At 41.8% G+C, this 20,892-nt stretch overlaps 1 protein-coding gene across 1 annotated transcript in view; it reads right to left on the bottom strand.

Moving 5' to 3' along the window:
* Positions 1-20,892, bottom strand: part of Ccdc172 (coiled-coil domain containing 172) — a 62,829-nt gene that overhangs the window by 23,024 nt on the left and 18,913 nt on the right. The window contains exons 4-6 of the mRNA XM_027407461.1: positions 20,595-20,760; positions 1,590-1,691; positions 910-1,012 (exon numbers count right to left, since the gene is read on the bottom strand). Coding sequence (XP_027263262.1) covers positions 910-1,012; positions 1,590-1,691; positions 20,595-20,760 — 371 coding nt within the window. The remainder of the gene's footprint in view (positions 1-909; positions 1,013-1,589; positions 1,692-20,594; positions 20,761-20,892) is intronic.

Consider the following 20,892-nt stretch of genomic DNA (forward strand, 5'->3'; position numbering starts at 1 on the left):
CAAAGCTGGAGTTCACACTGGAAGCCTGTCCACAGCCAAGGGCATGACACCAGTGGGCTCTGCCATTTAACAAGTGTAGGAAGCCAATGAGCAGACATCATCACAGAAACTCATCCTCATCCACACATTGCCCAAGAGTCTGATATTTTATGCTTTTAAAGCTTATCACAAAATTAAATTGCAAATATTTTCTCACAGTCTCTTACAATGGTGGCCAGGCGCAATACACGGTAAATACGAAGCATTCGTTCGGCTCTGGTAGACATATTTCCTGTGTGATTTATGTGGAAGGAAGCCCCATTGACTTCTCAATAGATTCAGTAATGTGGTTGACTTTTCTAGGAATCACAGGATCTTCTTTAAAACACCAGTGAATGTGGTCATGAAATGTCAATAAATAACCATCAAAAACTTAAAAAATAAAAATACAAAGAATTTAAGGTCTTTTCTCCTTGTATTGGTGTCAATGTAATTTCAAACAACAGCCATCACAACATTATACTCAAAGAGCAAAAGCACAGAAGTGCTTATTCCACACAGAAAACATTTCTATTTCATTTTAAAAGACAGTAGGTTATGACTTCTACCCTAGACTGAACAAACATTAAATATAACGTTAGGACTGACACAAGAGGGCATCACATTAACTACTAAGATAGATGAGAGCAATGGTCTGTGAGATAGAAAGCAAGCTTGAATTCCCTGTGGTGCCCTGCGCATTGTGAGCTGACATGTAGCATGTTCTGGCCAGGGAAGGGTTGCCTATCAGCAGGTTTCAGGATACTCATAGATGCAAATGGTGTCTCTATCTGGGGCTTTAAAAACACACTCCCAGCTTTGTACTGAAATCCATTTAGCATTTAAAAACACCATTAGATCCTACATAAAGACACAGTAGCAAACGCTCACCTCAAGCACTCAGCATCATGTTGAGGCTTCTCCTTGACTTTTGTTTTTTCTGCCTCCAAATATTTGGTGGTATAAATGGCTTCAATCTCTTCATCTTTAAGAACTAAACAATTAAGAAAATTTTTATAATCATTTAAGAATTGAACCAAAAATTTATCTTTAGTCACTTATGAAAACTTTTTGTGTTGTGTGTCAAACATACATGAAAATTATTTTTATTCTCTACTTTAACATAGCAATTAGAGGCACAAAAGATCTTCACAAAATTTGGACGTAACAAATATCAGCTCTTGCCAGGCCTGGTGGTGCAGGCCTAAAATCCCAGCTATTTCAGAGGCTAAGGCAGGAGAGTTGCAAGTTCAAGACCAGGATGGACAACTTAAGCCCTTTTTTGTAACAAAACATAGTAAAGAAAATTGAGGTTACAGCTCAGTGGTTGAGTTCTTGTGTAGCTTGTGTCAGGCCCTAAACTCAATCCCCATAAATGGAAAAACAAAACAAAATGGCCAAAATCCACCACCTAGCTAAATACTGAAGCACTCAGTTGTGTGTTCTACCCACTACTTCCACAGCAAAAGCACCACCCACCAGGATAGTGTGTCTTTACGTACCAGCCTAACACAGTCACATGCACACTCCTGTATTTTCTAGCAGGACAAATGGACTCATGAAGTGAATACCTTTAAGCTTTTCCTGGAGAGTAAATAATTCTTGTAACAGTTGACTTTTTTGTTTTTGAAGTTCCTGCAAGTGGCCACTGCTACATTCCATTGACTTCATTTCTAGAAACAAATATATATAGTCATCATCAAAAAGTTACCCAGGAACACATTAACCAGAGCGGGTAACAATGTGTACACTGAAAACCATCACTGATAAGAGACAACAAAGACATGACTAAACAGAAACAACCCCATTCGTGAATCAGAATCAATAGTTCTAAACTACCCAAATTTCCCAGAGAAGTATACATGTGCAGTGCCATCCCCATAAAACCTCTAACAGCATTATTCACTGAAATATAAAATACAAAACTGAAAATATACAGAAACAAATAGAGGAAAGCATTCAGACTGTAGAGTTTTTAAACACAGCATCAATGACAATAATTGATTGTCATTCAATAAAAATCTAGTCACCATATGGTCAATTTAAAGTCCTGACTGGACTCCCTTGGTCACCTAAGGAACTCTCTTTAGTAAACTCACCAGCATTAATCACCAGTGTGACAGGCTAGTTAGGCTAACAAAGGGAATGCAGTGTAGACTGAAGTTTCTGTCCTCCTGGTCATGCAGCTGTTCAGTCCCAAAGAAACCCACAGAAGCTCATATTAACTGTAAACTGTTTGGCCAATGGCTCAGGCTTCTTATTGGATATTCAAAGTGTCCAGAAGGATTATCCAGAGCAAACCTCTGTCTACTGACTACTGGAATTACAAATGTATACCACTAGGCCAGGCTAACTGGGTTTTATGCCTGTAAATACTAAACCAAACTAAGATCAGCAAATTTCATTCTCATTTTTAACAAGAGTGCTTGCCCATATGTCTAACACAAATCATTAATAGACTAATTAATAATAGATTATTAGGCAAAGTGAAAGTGAAATATGTATCTTATTTCCTATTCAGGAAAAAAAAAAACTGGTTCACCGGCTGAGAGAAGTGAACACAAGAAATACTTTGAAAAAAATGTTGACAATCATGGAAGTTATTCTGAAGTCAAATGAATCTATATATTTTCAAATGTTTAAAATATATATATATATATACTTCCACAAATATATACATCAAACACCAATCATCCACATTCCTAATTACTCAGGCTCCAAATGCTGGCTGCCACATCTCTTCTCTATTAAGTAGATCTTCACAACAGACCCAGAACTGTTGATGCTTGCTGATACAACCCTTTTCCGTGTGCAACAGCTCTTGCCTAGATCCCTCATGCTCTCTCCTGCTCACTCTACATCCCCCTGTTTGGGTGTTTCCTTCTCTTAAGAATGCTCTCAGTAGCTACCAGAATGATTTGTCTGTCTCTCTACCACCCCCCCTTATGTGTATGTGTGTGCTCCACGTGTAAGCACAGATGCCCCCAGAGGCCAAAGGTGGTGGATCCCTGGAACTGGAATTACAGGTGGTTATGTTCTTTCAAGTTTTGGACAGATCCACATGAGGTGTTTCTAGGGACCCTGCAAGTTGCAGTGAAGGAGAGAAAGGAACTGTTCAGTTTTGAGCAGACAGTGGCAGCTTTCACTTCTACTTGTCTCTGGGATTGTCAGGGTTTGCTCTCCCATCCCTGCTCTCTGCTTGTGCCGGCCCTCCCCACTCTTCTGTCTCCCCTTGGCTGCCTCTGTTTTCAGCCTTCCTTTATCCACCCTGTAACAGTGATGAGACAGACAAACTCACTGCGTTTTGAATAATCCCCAATTTTACTTATGGCTGTTATTATTAAAACCTTCTACTCAAGTATCTCCTTTCTCTGCCAGACATCTTCCTTGGTTTACTATTATTTATGAGTGTCTATGAATATATGCGTGTCCACCTGTGTGTGTGTGTGTGTGTGTGTGTGTGTGTGTGTGTGTGTGTGTGTGTGTGTGTGCCGAGACCAGAGAACAACCAGAGAAACTACTGTCCACAATTTCTGGTGGAGTCAATATAGTGTTCATAGGCACAAACATACATTAATCTCACTTTAAAAGATTCATTTTTTTCATTTTCCAGATTTTATTTTCTTTTAATTTGCACAAGCAATAAATTTTAATTGTTGAGACTTTATCAATGTGGTTGGAGTCTCACAGACCAGCTTATTTGCCTTTCCAAGATTCAAAATTTTAAAATAAAATAATGCCAAGTAGAATTTAGCAACATAGTAGAAGACTATAAACTCACACTAAGGTTAATGACAGAATTATTTGTTAGTAAAATCCATTACTCTAATAAATTAGGTAGGGGTTCTCTACTGGAGGCCATTACCAGTACTAGGAACCCCAGGTAAGAGATGACCTACAGCCTGCAAACAAGCCTCATGCCCCACCCAGCAGTCCCCAATAGCACCCCCTTCCTGGGGCTCCATATTCTGGCCCATAACCACCAGCAAAAGACTCTTGCTCTACCAGAAACCATACTGGTACTAGGAACCCAAGAGTCTGCCCAGAAGCACCCAACAGCACTTCCTCCCCTGGGCTCCACATCCAGGTTCACAACCCAGCAGGAGACTCCTGCTCTGCTGGAGGCCACCAAGGTGCTAGAAACTCCAGAAGACACTCACTCTACCCAAGGCCATGCTGGTATTAGGAACCCTAGGAACCCCAGGGACCACACAGGTATCCAGAAACCCAGAAACTCAGAAGCAAAGCAAGCAAGCACCCCAAACACCAGAGGCCAAGCAGGCTACCCAAACACCAGCAGACACACACTACTGGACCTGAAAACTTGCTGGTCACCCAAACCACAGGCCACCAAGGCCAGAAGACGAGAGGTGAAACAGAAATGGGGGGAAATGGGGGATCCAGAAAACATACAACAAAGACAGACTCAGAAATCAGCACCTAAACTGATTATAACCCCAAACCCAGATGACTACTGGCCAGCATAAGAACACGATCACCAACACCCAGGGCAACCACCAGTGCCCAGCTACCTATTACAGCAAGCCCTGGGCATTTCAACACAGCGGAAGCACAAGAAAATGACCTTAAATCCAATCCTGTGAAGATGATAGAGGTCAATAAAGAGGAAATCAACAAATACCTTAAAGACATCCAGGAAACACAAGCAGGTGAAGAAAATGAATAAAACTGTTCAAGACCTGAAGATGGAAATAGAAAAAATACAGAAAACACAAATGGAGGGAATACAGAAGATGAAAACTATAGGTAAGTAAACCAGAACTACAGATGCCAAGTGTCACCAACAGAACATGAGAGATGGTAGAGAGAATCTCAGGTGTAGAAGACACTATATATAGATCCTGGAAACCTGGGGCACTATGCAAAGACCAAACCTAAGAATAATAGGAATACAAGAAGGAGAAGAAACACAGCTCAAAGGCCCAGAAAATATTTTCAACAAAATCATAGAAGAAAGCTTTCCTAACCTAAAGAAGGAGATGCCTATAAAGGTACACGAAGTTTACAGAACAAATGGGTTAGGACAGAAAAGAAAGTCACCCTGTCACATAATAATCAAAACACTAAACATGCAGAACAAATAAAATATTAAATGCTGCAAGGGAAAAGGGCCAGTTAACATATAAAGGCAGACCTATTAGAATTACACCTGACTTTTCAATGGGAGACTCAAAAAGTGAAAAGGGCCTGGCAAGATATTTTGTAGACTCTTAAAGAGACCACCGATGCCAGCCTGGACTACTATACCCAGCAAAATTTTCACTTGCTATACATGGAGAAAACAAGATATTCCATGACAAAGTCTAATTTAAACAGTATCTACCCACAATCTAAGTCCTACAGAAAGTACTAGAAGGAAAATTCCAACCTAACTAGATTAACTTCACTCAGGAAAATACAGGAAATAAATAATCTCACCCTACACAAACTTCAAAAACCTCAACATAAATACACATCCACTGAACCTGACAGAAGACAAAGTGGGATACAGCCTAGAACACATCAGCACAGGAGACAACTTCCTGAACACCAACAGTACTTACACCAAGACTGACAGTTAAAAAATGGGACCTCGGGAAACTGAAAAGCTTCTGTAAGGCAAAGGACACCATCAATAGGACAAACTGGCAACCTAAAGAATGGGAAAAGATTTTCACCAACCCCACATCTGACAGAGGGCTAGTTTCCAAATATATAAAGAACTCAAGAAGCTAGAACTCAAGAAACCAAATAATCCAATTTAAAAATGGTATAGGTCTAAACAGAGAATTCTCAACAGAAGAATCTCAAATGGCAGAGAAACACTTAAATGTTTAACATACTTAGCCATCAGGGAAATGGAAATCAAAACGACTCTGAAATTCCATATTATATCTGTTTGAATGGCTTAGATCAACAACACAAGTGACAACTCACGCTGGAGAGGATGTGGAGCAAGGGGCACACTCCTCCCTCCACTGCCAGTGGGAGTGCAAACTTGTACAGCCACTTTGGAAATCAGCATGGCAGTTTCTCAGAAAATTGGGATTAAATCTATCCCAAGACCCAGCATTACCATTCTTGGGCATATACCTAAAGGATGCTCAATCATACCACAAGGACATTTGTTTAACTATGTTCAAAGCAGCTTTATTTGTAATAGCCAGAACCTTAGAAACAACTTAGATGCCCTTCAACTAAAGAATGGTTAAAGAAAATGTGTTACATTTACACAATGGTAGTACTCAGCTACTAAAAACAATGACATCATGCCATTTTTCAGCAAATGGATGGGAATAGAAAAAATTATCCTGAGTGAGGTAACCAAGACCAAGAAAGACAAACATGGTATACACTCACTCCCAAGTGAATATTAACTGTAAAGGATAACGATGCTACAATCCACAGACACAGAGAAGGTAGGTAACAAGAAAGGGTATTTGAATCTCCCTGGGAAGGGGAAATAGATTTCTTTTGTGGTCTGAGGACAGGAGGGGATGGGAATCTGAGGTATCAGCTATAGGGGCTAGGCAATGAGAGTACGGAAAGAGAAGACTAGAAAAGGAGGGGCATTTTGGGGTGAGATAGAACTCTAGAGTAAGGGAAACTCCTAGGAACCTACAAGGAGGACCCCAGCTAAGACTCCTAGCAATATGGTATATGTAGCCTGAACTGGCCATCACCTGTGACCAGGCAGGACTTCCAGTGGAGGGTTGTGGACACCCACCCAGACATAAAGCCTTTAACCTACAGTCTGACATGCCTATGGGATGTGCTGGGGTAAGAGAGGCAGAAATTGTGGGAGTGGCCCACCAATGACTGGTCCAGACTGAGACCCACGCCATGAGAGTGAGCCCAATCCTGACACTGTCTGGAGCACCACGACCCAGAGCTGGATGGCCAAGAGATCAAACATGGCTGGCAAAAAAATAAAACAAAAAATGTCAATATAATGATTCCTAACAACATTCTGCTATAGTCAAAGATTGGTGCCTAGCCCAGGTGTCGTCAGAGAGGCTTCATCCAGCAACTGATGGAAACAGATGCAGAAACCCACAGCCAAACATTAGGTAGAATTCCAGGAATCCTGCAAAAGAGGGGGGCAAAAGATTGTAGGAGCAAAAGGGGTCAAAGACACCACAAGAAAAACCAAATAACTAACTATCCTGGGTTCATGGGGGCTCGCAGAGACTTAACCAACAACCAGGAAGCCTTCATGGGACTGGCCTACACCCTCTGCATATATGTGAGAATTGTGTAGCCTGTTCTTATGGGACTCCTAACAGTGGGAACAGTGACTGCCTATTCAGTACCTATTCCTCATGCTAGGTTGTCCTGTCCAGCCTTCAAGGAAGGGAAGTGCTTAGCCTTATTGCAATGTGATATACCATTTTTTATTGATGGAGAATGTACTGTGTATGTTCATCTTATTGATTATTGAATAAAGTACTTGTTTGGCCAATGAGACAGCAAGTTAGACAGGACTAGGAGTCAAAGAGGATTCTGGAAAATGTAGTAGAGAAGTGGTGATCCAGGCAGGAAGTGACATAGCAAGGAGACTCATATTTAAGCAAGGAGAAACAGGAAATGTCCTTTTTCCCCTCTGCTCTTCCTCCAGTGGTGCAATGTGATCCACCGGCAAGGAGGGATGCCAATAAGGCGTCCAATAAGGTAAGTCTTAAAAACAAAAGATTTATGATAATTGAGACTGAGCTAACAGATGAGAATCCTAGTCATTGGCCGAGCAGCATTGAACCTAATACAAGTTTCTGTGTATTCATTTGGGCCCTAACTCAGGCGGGTGGCTGGTGTAAAGCTCACACGAGGCAGTGGGGCTCGGTGGCTTTTGGCAGAAAGATTTATCATAACATTTTATTGATATCCATGGGAGGCCTGTCCTTTTCTGAATAGAAAGGGAGGAGGAGGAGGAGATAAGGGGAGCAGTGGGGAGCTGGGGGAGAAACTGGGAGAAAAAAGAGAAGAAAAACCTATGGTCAGGACATAGAAATATAAATAAATAAATAAATAAATAAATAAATAGATTTGGGGAGGAAATTCGTGGTCATTAAAGATGGGGAAGGTGACTGGGAAATAAAGGGGATGGAAGAAGAGGGAGAGCAAACACCTTCAGTCTAGCATCCTTATTAGTAATCAAGCTCTAGAAGAGTCATTATCTAATTTCATTTTTTAGTATCCATAACAGTCTAAAAGCATCTACCAATAAAACTACATTTTAAAGATAGAATGAATCCTGAAATTCCAAGAGAGTTGTCATTAGGTGAAGCAGACAGTTATATACTGGAAACAAAAATCAAGTTTGTGTTAGGAAATCTGAATGGAGAAGAAGTCACTTTACCTGTAGACAAACCATAATCCTGAGAAAACTCAATGGAGAAACCCACTTAAAATATAGTGGTTCTTAGAAAGATAGTAACAACACAAGTCAAGACAATTGGAGCACTTTTTTACATCTCTCTCTCTCTCTCTCTCTCTCTCTCTCTCTCTCTCTCTCTCTCTCTCTCTCTCTCTGTGTGTGTGTGTGTGTGTGTGTGTGTAACAATAAGTCTTTATGCCAACCGCCTGAGCCCTGCCACCACATGGGTACTTTCCGCCAGCCCCCTGAGTTCCACCCTCTGCCTTAGGGCCCCAAATAATACAGAGTCTTATATTAGTTACAATGCTGCTGGCCAATTGACTAGTATTTCTTATATGCTAGCTCAGTCTTAATTATCATAAATCTATATATAAGACTTATCGAGGACACCTTCCCCTGGCGTCCTCTTCCCAGGATCACTTTTATTTAGACAGAAAAGAGGAGATGATGGGGAATGTCCTTCTATGTATGTTTATCTTATTGGTTGTTGAATAAAGCACTGTTCGGCCAATGAGGAAGCAGAATAGGTGGGACTAGGAGTTAAGGAGGATTCTGGGAAATGTAGTAAGAAGTCTTGTGATGCAGGCAGGAAGTGACACAGCAGGCAGACCCTGAATATAAGCAGGGTGCTTCCTCTTCCTTCTGCTCTCTTCTCTGGAGCCACCATGTGATCCCCCGAAGACAGGACACATTCCACTGGTGACCTCCATAAGATAAGTCTTATGATTATGGTTGATAATTAAGACTGAGCTAGCAGATAAGAAATCCTAGTCATTGGCCAACAGCATTGTAAATAATTTAAATCCCTGTGTATTATTTGGGGCCCTAACACAGCGGGCAGAACTTGGGTGGAACTCGGGAGGCTGGCAGAAAGCGCCCACGTGGTAGCAGGGCTCGGACGGCTTTGGCATTAAGACTTATCATTACAAACTCCGTGTGTGTGTGTGTGTGTGTGTGTGTGTGTGTGTGTGTGTGTGTGTATACATGCACAATTATATCATGTACGTGGTGGTCAGAAGACAACCTGTAGGAGCTGGTTCTTCATTTCCACCATGTAGGTCCCAGAGATCAAGTCAGCACCTTAAGCTGCTGAGCCATCTTGTTGTTCATGTTTATTTTTCTGACAGGAAGACCCAAGATTAAGAAGATATCAGTTCTTCCTAAGTCAACTAGTAAAAATCAGTATAACTCAAAATACAAGATACCTTTGAACTTTACAAAAATTAACTTTTACTGAAGAAAATATATACATAATAATCAATATGAAAAGCAAGGATAGGATTGTCCCACTAGTTATCAAATTATGATGAAAAACTAAAACAGAAAACAAAATAAGAAAAGAGACATGCACAAATATATACATAATATTAAAATATGACAACTGTAGACATTTAAAATGTCTGGAAACAGATACACCTTGTAACAAATAGCATTAAACAGCTAACCAGCCATTTAGGAAAGGCTAAAGTTGGATCTCTAACTTCTTGCAAAAAGTTCTAGATAGATGAAAACTACAAATAGTAAAAATGAAACAGGGGTGGGGTGGGAGGCAGCAGGATGCCAGGGCAGGGAAAGGCACTTGACTTTGACGCAGGGAACACACAGCGGAGAGAAAAACCAGATCCTGAAAACTGTCCTCCGACCTCCCACGTGCCAAGCTCTGCCCATGCCCATTTGCAGACACACTTCTTTTAAAATGAAAATAACACAAGTGAACATGGGACAGCTAGTTTAAATTCAGTGTCAGAGAAAATCTAAGCTAAAAAAAAAAAAAGAGGAAAGGTCGGATAATAACTGTAAAACTAGTTTCTGTTCTCCCCCAGCCCCTCAGTTATGTTGTTTTACATATTTATGTCATTTTATCCTCCAGCACAGCAGCTGCCCCTGAATCTACTGAGGTTTCAGTAGTAATTACAGCTCCACAGTTACTGACTTGCTTCTCAGGCAGTGGCCTGGGGGGACTTTTACCTCCTGCTGGATCCACCTCCTGCAACTACCACCAAATGTAATTTTTAACTAAATCTCTATTGTTCTGTTTACCAATAAAGACTTGAGAGTCAGAGGCTGGGGTGAAAACCTGCTAGCTCACAGAAGTTGAGGAGCAACTAGCTGACCTTTCCTCTTTACCAGTGTCTCTTCCATTACTCCAAACCACTCAAAGTTCCTCCCTACTGCTTCCTGTGTGTCTCTCTATCCGTCTTCCAGACGCCCTCTGACTCTCTATAATTACTTTCTGTCAACTAGTTACTGGCTCTGCCTCCTAACCCAAGGTTGATTTTATTTAATTAACTCAAACCAGAGTTCACAGTGTGACCATTGCAGCATAGTTACAGGTAAAATCTAAAGTTAAACAATGAAGAAAGAAATGATGCAGTACATGACAGAACTCCTTAACTTAGAAAAGGCTGGAAATACTGTTGGCAATAGGGCAGCAATAGGGCAGTGATCAAAATGAAGTCCTGGCCTCTATGGAGGTGATAGTCAGTGTCATACAACACTTACAGAAGACTCTCTGAGAGCAGCAGCAAGAGTAACAGGCACCATGAAAGCAACACCCATAAAATCTGTACTTCTAGGAGAAGACACACATAATGGAGAGGATTCTGACAGCAACTGTGATACCACAAACTTTTTTTTCCCCTTTTCAGTTTCAATGTACCACACTACTCCATGAGTTTGCCATGATTAACCCTGTGAAGCCATCCTCAGAAATAAGAACACACATTCCATCAACACCAAAAGATCCCTTTGAAAGGCCCGCTGCCTCTCTGTCTCCCGCCCGCCTATGCCGATGCTGGGTGTTCTCTCTGGAGCAGCCGGGATGGGCTGGGAAGGATGGGGGCTGGAGAGTGCAGCGCGGGCGATGCTGCTTGTCCGGGAGCTGCGAGCTGCCGCGGAGCCGCCCTGCTTCCCCCTCATCCCGCTGTCCCTGCCCCCGCCGGCCTCCACTTCCCCCGCCCCCCCCCCCCGATGGGGAACCTTCGTCCCAAGGTCAGCCACCTGGGCGCGGAGGGAGGAATCAAGTCTGTTGTACCAGACACCAGACCTTGAGAATATGCTGATCTGGAATGGCTCTGTGCCTCATTTGAACCATCCAATAGAATCCCTGTTCCTCGCTTGCGTTTTTTTCTATAAAAAGGCACCTCTCCCTTGGCTTGGGGCGCTTGGCCTCAGAAAAGCTGTCGTCCGGGTACCCGTCTCCTAAATAAAGCCTCTTGCGGTTTTGCATCCAAGATCGTGGTCTCGTTGGTTCCTGAGTACGGGGGTCTCCTCCTACGAAAGTACCTCTTTGGGGGTCTTTCATTTGGGGGCTCTTCCGGGATGAAGACCCCCCACTCAGGGACCACCGACCCACGTTTGGGAGGTAAGAGTTGTGCGGATCCGCTGTTTTGTCTTGTCTCGTCTTGCCTGTCTGTCTAAATCCGTCTTGTGAATTGCGCTTGCGTTTGTAGTATACAGCTGTGTACATTTGTAGGCGGATCTGAGGAGGGACTGACGGGTTCGAACTCCCGACCTCGGCTCCAGGAGACGTCCTGGTAGTGTTTGTAGCCCTCGGCGTGAGGGATTTGTACTTTGGAGCCCTCGGCGTGAGGGATTTGTACTTTGAACTTAGATCTATGACTGGATATCTTCCCAGTCTCTTTGGAGAAGGCCCTCGGCTTGAGGGATTTGCAATCTTTACTGGGGACGAAGAAGGAGGGCCCCCTTCTTCGACCCCCCTCTCAATTCTTCCTTTCGACTCTCTGTCGAAACCGCACTGCGAAGACCTGTTCTGTGTTGTTTGGTCTTTGTTTTGTAATTGATGTGCATAAACGCAAATGGATTGCTCTTTGTTCCTCAGAATGGCCAGCTTTTGACATGGGCTGGCCGCGGGATGATACCTTTAACCCCCTCCTTCCTTTCCCCTCTAATCGCCCGCCGCTTTTCTAGAGAGACTAAAAGAAGCATATAGGACGTATACTCCCTATGATCCGGAAGATCCAGGGCAGGCCACCAGCGACCTGGACAGGGATCAATGTGCTTTTTGCTATACTTCATGAAAAGGGGACTTTGACAAAATTTTTATGTTGACTGAAAAATGAAAAAAAAAACGTAGGAAACTTAAATAATAAAAAGGAAATTTGTCTAGGAATGTCTAAGAGAGTCAGAGAAATGAACTAAAAGGTTATAGAAAATTAAAGCAAGCAAGTCATAGCAGAGAAGATTGTTACAGAAAGTTATGGAGGGTCAAAGCAAGTTGTAAAAGGTCAGAGGAAAGTTGTTAAAAGTCAGAAAAAAGGTTATTATAAGTCAGAGAAAAATGTAAACTGTGCTATGGTTTCTCATGTCTAAAATTTTAACCATATTAAGCTAATTCTGTTTTATATATACTTGTTTTAAAATGTTCATATGACTTGACTGGTCGCCATTTTGCTAAAATTAAAAAAAAAAAAGAATACTTAAACCGCCATCTTGACTAAAGATGACCGCATGGAAATTAGAGGTACCATCTTAGAAACAAGTTTTTCAATTGAGATTTACAATGTTAATGCTTCTATATATTACAGAAAGACCTTAAGGGAATTTAAATTTCTTTTTAAAACCAGTTTTTTTATGTTTGTTTTTATTAATGTTTGTACTTAAAGAGCTTCAATTTAAAATTATTTTTGAGCAAAGCCTGACAATGTAAAGTTTTTGTTTTATGAAAGATGCTGATCTATTATAAGATATTACAGTTTATATTTTAGAAATAAGTTTAGGATGTTGATAACACACACCTTTAAGCTCAGGATGTTGGTAGCACACGCCTTAAGTTTAGAACATTGGGGATACACGCCTTTAATCCCACCACTCGGGAGTAAGAGGCAGATGGATCTTTATGAGTTCAAGGCCTGTCTGGTCCGGCAGATCGAATTCCAGGACAGGCTCCAAAGTCACAGAAAAACCCTGCCTAAGAAAGAAGTTAAGCTACTGTTTAAGGAATATAAGGTAGCTCTATGCAGTTTTAAGTTCAGCTGTGCTGTTTCAAACATCTTACTAAGTTAAAACCAGTTACAGTCAGACTAAAAATTATTTACAGAAATAAGACCTTACCTAGCCACCTGTATACTTAATGTGTGCTTAAGGCAAGTAATTAAAACAGACAAACAGACCTCTAATGCTTCAGAGATCTTCAGAATATGGCATTTAAATTGTTATCTTTAAAGTTTATAATGTCAGACAGACTGCCAGATCCTGACAATGACCCGAAGATTACAGGCACCTCAGTTCCTGCACCTGGACCAATGAGCAGATGCTCAGATATGAAACCTGCCGCCTGCCAGAACCTGGCCGAGACTGTGGACGAAGCTGCTGGACGCTGGAAAATTGATTGTACCCCTTTGCCTAGACAAAACAAGGTCAGTCTTTTCCATGTCCCTCTTCCACAGAGAGGAAAAAAAAAAACTCTCACAATATAGGCCTGGCGAAGATTGCTGTTCTTTGAGACAGCTGCCTCCAACGGTAATGGAGAAACTTGGGTTTGGCTAACTGTATATGGACTGCTTCTAACTGGCTTCTGTCACTTTTTAGTAGATTCGGATAAAATATACCCTTCTCAGATCTCTGAAATATTACTGGTTGTCAGCTTGACAGCATCAGACAGTCAGATCCACTATAGACTAGTCAGTATGTTAGCTGATAAAATAATGACTATCTACTGTTCAGGCACAAGCTCAAGGTTTTTAAGTTTATTTTGGTTGTCATCTAAGTACAAACTTAAAGGGCTTTTCATCAGGCCAAAGGCACCTCTGTCCAATCCATACCTGGCTCTCTGGACAGAAGAAAAATGTACATGCTTATAGCCCAAATCTGTAGTTTTTGCTAGGACTCAAAGTTATAAATATGTTCTTGCTGTTTGAACAGATATCCAGATATCTGCTTTTTCTGCACTGTGGGCTTCTATAAATAAGTTTTAACCTCTGTTCCTAGTTTAAATATGTCTTAAACAGGTTTCTGCTTCTGACAGACATCTGAGTACCAGTTGCTGACTTCAGACTGTTCTAAGTAGACTGCGAACCCTAGACTTGCTATGGATGTGAACCAGTCTGCTGATATGGACACCCCCTATCTCTGCAACAGTGTCTGCTAACCAGAAGCCCCTGATGGATTCCCCATTGCCTAAATTCCTTTTTGTTTTTGACTAGCATTTCAACCTTCTGGGGTCCCTAACTTCGTCCCAAAGTCAGCAGGAAGCAGTTTGGAAAAGAATTTCGCCGTCCATTCTCCCTGGTTGAAATGCTAAGTCAAAGGGAACTCCCTTGCGTGGGGATGCCAGTACCTATCACTCCCTGATGGGGACACTAGAGACTGGGTCCTCCTACTCCCCCTAGCATACCCCTAGGCCATATGGGCTCACACCTTTAAAAAAAAACTTATAAAGACCAGAGGGACCATCCTACCATTCCCCATTCCTACCAGATCGGGGACACTGTCTGGGTCTGGCGTCACCAGACCTCAGCGCCTACCAGTTGTGAAACTGCCATGCAGCACAAGCTCACATTGTCTGAGGTCTCAGGAAAGGGGCTATGCATAGGCAGGGTTCCTCCCTCATATCAAGAGTTATGTAACCAAACAGAGCCATTATCTCAGGACAGCCAATACCTTGTTGCCCCCTATGGAACTTATTGGGCTTGCAGTACTGGTTTGACCCCCTGCGTCTCTACTACCGTTCTCAATGCCACTATTGACTTTTGTATATTGACAGAACTTTGGCCCAGGGTCACATATCACCAACCTGAATATATTTATAGGGTACTAGAGAAGTCAACCCGACATCAGAGGGAGCCAATGTCCTTAACCGTGGCCCTATTATTCGGGGGAATAACTATGGGAGGTATAGCAGCTGGCATAGGAACCAGTACGGTTGCCTTACAGGAAACTAGTCATTTCAAACTTCTACAGCAAGCCATGCATACCGATATCCAGTCCCTAGAAGAGTCAGTAAGCGCACTTGAGAAATCCTTAACATCACTCTCTGAGGTAGTCCTGCAGAACAGACGAGGGTTAGATTTGTTATTTCTATAGGAAGGAGGACTATGCGCTGCCCTCAAGGAAGAATGCTGTTTTTTATGCAGATCATACAGGTATAGTTAGGGACAGCATGGCCAAACTTAGGGAAAGGCTTAAACAGAGACAACGGCTATTTGAATCTCAACAAGGATGGTTCGCTAAGTCCCCCTGGTTGACTACCCTTATATCCACGCTCATGGGACCTCTGGTTATCCTATTTTTGATCCTCATATTTGGTCCCTGCATTCTAAATACAGGCCTTAGTCTTAACTCAATAATACCACCAGCTATCCAGAATATCCAGAGACCTCTGAATGAAAGATTCCATTCAGTCACAAGAGAAATGGGGGAATGAAAGGCCCGCTGCCTCTCTGTCTCCCCCCGCCTATGCCGATGCTGGGTGTTCTCTCTGGAGCAGCCGGGATGGGCTGGGAAGGATGGGGGCTGGAGAGTGCAGCGCGGGCGATGCTGCTTGTCCGGGAGCTGCGAGCTGCCGCGGAGCCGCCCTGCTTCCCCCTCATCCCGCTGTCCCTGCCCCCGCCGGCCTCCACTTCCCCCGCCCCCACGCCCCCCCATGGGGAACCTTCGTCCCAAGGTCAGCCACCTGGGCGCGGAGGGAGGAATCAAGTCTGTTGTACCAGACACCAGACCTTGAGAATATGCTGATCTGGAATGGCTCTGTGCCTCATTTGAACCATCCAATAGAATCCCTGTTCCTCGCTTGCGTTTTTTTCTATAAAAAGGCACCTCTCCCTTGGCTCGGGGCGCTTGGCCTCAGAAAAGCTAAGTCGTCCGGGTACCCGTCTCCTAAATAAAGCCTCTTGCGGTTTTGCATCCAAGATCGTGGTCTCGTTGGTTCCTGAGTACGGGGGTCTCCTCCTACGAAAGTACCTCTTTGGGGGTCTTTCACCTTGTGACCCCTGTTAACCTTTTCCTCTAGGTTCACAGTGTAGAGTATGTGCATCCCTGGTTTCATGAGATCCCTCCATGGTGTATATTAGTAATTTTGCCAGCTGTTGTCTAGCCATTCACTTCCTAATAGACATTTAAATTATGTGCAGTCTTTGGCTACTATGAATTAAATTTACAAAAACATCTGTTACAAACACAGTGTTAATTTTTCTGGAGCATCTACTTGTGGTGTGAAGTATAGGATAAATGTACATTTAACTTTTAAGAAATTGCCAAACAATTCTTGAGAGAAATTTTTACCATTTATTTTCTATTTTTATTACTGCTACATGGGTTTCAAATGCCCTTCACTTTTCTCAACACCTGAGTTGGTCAGTCTGTTTAATTTTGATTAAATGAATGCACAATGACAGCTCACTGTATTTTAATTAGTATCTTCCTCATGACTAAAAATATTGAGGACTTTTCCAATGTGTTCATTGGTCATCAGAACTGTACTGTTAAGTTCAAATCTTCCCCTGCTATATCTGGTCTTGTTGTCTTCTCAATTTGAAGTTGTGAGGGTCATTATTTTCTGAGTAGCAGCCCATGTACATGTATCACAAATGTTTTTTCCAGCCCATAGTCTGTCCTCATTTTCCTAACTTTTTTCAATTTAGTTGATTCCCAGTGTGTAGTTTTCCTCTTATGGTTCACACTTCTATCTTCCATCTAAGAAATCTGCTTATTTGAAAATGGTGAAAATATTTCAGATGTTTTTGTTATTTATGTATATTTGTATTGTGCCTTGTGAGTTTATGTGAACTGTGTGCACACAGGTGCACCCACAGGCAAGAAAGCATGAGATCAAATGAAGCTAGAGCTGTAGCTTCATTGGGAACCACCTGATGTGGGAGCTGAGAACCAAACTAAGGCCCTCTGCAGGAGGGACCAGCAGTCCTAACCACTCAGACATCCCTCCAGTCCTGATAGTTTCACTGTTTCTGTTTTCCTCAGGAGGTGCCTAACTGTAGTTTTAATGTTTAGATATAAGTTTATTCTGAGTTAAATTTATAAAGGTAGCTTATTGACAATTGCAAAGTGGAGTCAGAAATATTTTTGATAAATTGTAGTTTACTGGGAAAAAGTACTCACGCAAGGAAGCCAGTGACCAGGTTTGCACCAGAGCAGGACAAACCCATATAATGCTTCCCAGTTAGCTCAGCCAGGTGAAAGAGAGCTTCCTGCAGCACCTCTCTCCTTCTTAAACCCTTGTTACATAACTCTGACCACACCCAAATGGGCGTGGTCAGTGGTACCTCTAGTCAGGATTTCTCCCGACAGTAGTTTTTCTTTTTCTTTATGTATATGTGTTTATGTCTGAGTGAGTATATGCCATGTGTGTACAGTACCATCTGGGGCAGAACAGGGCATCCAATGTCGTGCATCTGGAGTTACAGGTAGCTGCAAGCTGTCCAACATGGGTGCTAGCAACGAAATTCCAGTCCTCTGAAGAGTGTGGACACATATCTCCAGCCCCTCCGGTTAATTTGTAACATGGTGTGTAACAGGCTAAAGGTTCGCCTCGACAGCAGAGGCCCCACAGCTCTGGTTTACTTACTGAAGAGCCACTGTTTCACCTATGGAGCTGCCACTCCGGAGCTCTTGCTGAAAGCCATTTCCCAGAGGGTACTCTGGAGTCTGGGCTCATGTTCTACAGAGTGACTGCTGAACTGATCACGGACTTTCCTGATGCTCAGGGTGTCTCAGCATGGGGAAAGACACTGTCCCTTCCTTTTCCAGTTTTCCCTTGATTTCTGCTTTAATTTTCAAATGCATTTTCCTCCTTCATGTGAATTTATTTGCACTACTTTTTAGGATCTTCTTCATGTAAAACATATCAACCTTAGACCATTTTTTTTTATTTAAAGTAATGTAAGCGTTAAAATTACTTAAATACCTCCAAATAAATACTGCCTAAACTACAAAATTTTAGTATATTGAATTTATATTATAATTCAATTATTTTTATTTTCCCTTTGGACAATGAGTTTTTTTTAAATAAATGTGCCTTTTAATTTCCAAATGTTTAGATTTTGCTGGAAACTTTATTGCTTGTTACTTTTTTAAAGTTATTCACTTATGCTGATAAAATACACTATGCATTATTCCAATATTCTTAACTGACTGAAAATTAAACTTTTCAATATAAAATTCTCTTTAATTTCAGTGACACCTTTTTATTAAATGGTATCTGATATCAATAAAAACGTTAATTTTTATGGTTATTGCTCACAGAATATCTTTTTATTCATTAGCTTCCTTTGTTTTATTGCTATCTATTTATGTATGTATGTGCATGTCTGTGTATATGCATTATGTTCAAGGATGTCAGAGCCATTTCACTAATCACAGAGCTAGAGACACTGGCAGCTGTCATCTGTCAGGTGTGGGTGCTGGGAACGGAACTTGGGTGTTCATCAAGAGTGATGCATGCCCTTCACTGCTGAGCCCTCTCTCCTACACAGTATCATTCTGTCTGTCTTCTAACTGTGGTGACTGGCTGACCATTCAGTGTGAGTTATTGATATAGACAAACTTAGGTCTACTGTGCTATTATTTGTTTTATGGGTTTGTTCTTCCTTTCACACTTGTATTCAGACTACATTAGTGTTTTAAGATTACCTTTAACTCATGTGGTGCCCTGGCATTGCATCTTTGCATTTCGTTATTAGTTGTTTCAGGAAGTAAAATACACACCTGTCAGTGAGGATAAACCCATGCCAATGCTAGGAAATCATTATCTAAATATAAAACACAGCATATAAATTTAAAACTGTTTTGATCTGAGAGAAATCTAAAATGATGTCTCAGAAAATCAGTTAAGCTTGAGGGCCAGGAGTAGAGGGAGGGGAACTGTAATCAAGATATATTGTATGAGAAAATAATCCATTTTCCATAAAAGAGAAAAATTTTAAAAAGCACTTAGTATTGTTTTCTGATGTTTCAGCAGAAACCAAAACAAAGTCTGATCTCAGAAAAAAAATTGTAGTCACAGCTTTTTTTTCTAGTGGAATTAACCTCAATTAGATTCATCTAAGAGTTACAAAGTCTTTAAGAGAATTAGTCCCATAATTCCAGTGATGCTAAGAATGCTAAAAAAGGCCCTTGGATGCCAGAAGTCCTGTAGAGCTGAAGCAAGCTTTAAAAAGGAGGGGCTGCAAGCATAAGACACCTCTCACAAAAACAGGAATGCATCAGAACGGAGGTAGGAGGATGCCCAAGTCCTAACCAGGGAATGCCCAGCGTCTCTGTAACTGTACTTCTGAACTGCGCTGGGGCGATGGCATCCACGGTTTTCCTCTCTCTGATCTCACCACAGCACACTGACCATCTGAGAAATTATTATTTGCTTTACTGTGAGGTTTTCAGATTAAGAGGAAATATACTCAAGGAATTACAGGGGAGTGGCAATCAAGGGATCTCAACTGTGACTGAGCCTAATTCGAGAGAAGAGAAACCAAACTTGATGGTGGAATAGAGCCTGTGGGGCCTGGGAACTGGTGTCCTTGGCATTCCCTGTTTCTGTGTGTATTAAAGTCCTGTTATTTTCCTAAACAGCTGCTTCACTCCCCTCTCTGGCAATTACTTGAATGTATCATCTTATGGGTCTCCAGTAGCACGCACACAGATACTCCTGAGGTGACCCACTTGCCACCTCTCTCTGTACCTGTACTTCCTACTTTTCACAGGCTTGATGAGCAAATGCAATTCACAGTGCAGTCCTAACTCATCACATGGCTTACACACTTGTTCCTTACACCTTTAAATCTCATATCCCTGGGACCTAGAACAGTACCTAACAGTCACATGACATAGTAAACTTACATTCATATCAGACAGATGATCAAATGCTCTGTTCACAATGTACTTCTGAAGAATGTGAAATACACAATCACCATGGTAGTACATGTTCACTAAGTAAAAGAGTAACTATGTAATGATGGGATTTACCTTCATACAGAGCTGACCTTCCAGAAAACACATTCATTCAAAGTGACTCACTGTAACAGGCATGTGGTGCACGCTTTAAACCTCAGTGCTTGGAAAACTTTGACAGGAGCATCATACCAAATCTGAGGCCAGCCTAAGCTACACATTAAGTTCCAAGCCAGTTTGTGCTACACGGTGAAACCCTGTCTCACAAACCGGCAAGTGAACAAACAAGCAAATGAGACCACGTATTCATTAACAACAGTCACAGAGGAGCCTGTGCCAGTACCTCCTCTCAAAACATTTGCCTGCTTTTCCAAGTCAGAAATTTCCTTCTTGATGTTTTCTTGCCTCACAATATCTCTTTTCTTAGTTATTTCATACTCATCATTGAAGTCTGTAATCTCCTTAATAAATTTCTCCTCTTCCTCTGTCACTTTTTTCTTTGTGTCCTCCTGAAAAGCAGAAAAAAGGGACCAGTTATACACATGGGTGGCACTATTCTTCAGTGATTTAAAATATATCATCAGCTCTGTTTCCTGCATCACCACAAACACCCTATGCTGACCAAATAAATGCGTTTAAGG

The sequence above is a fragment of the Cricetulus griseus genome, chromosome 3 (genome assembly GCF_003668045.3).
Source record: "Cricetulus griseus strain 17A/GY chromosome 3, alternate assembly CriGri-PICRH-1.0, whole genome shotgun sequence".
Taxonomy (NCBI): Eukaryota; Metazoa; Chordata; class Mammalia; order Rodentia; family Cricetidae; genus Cricetulus; species Cricetulus griseus.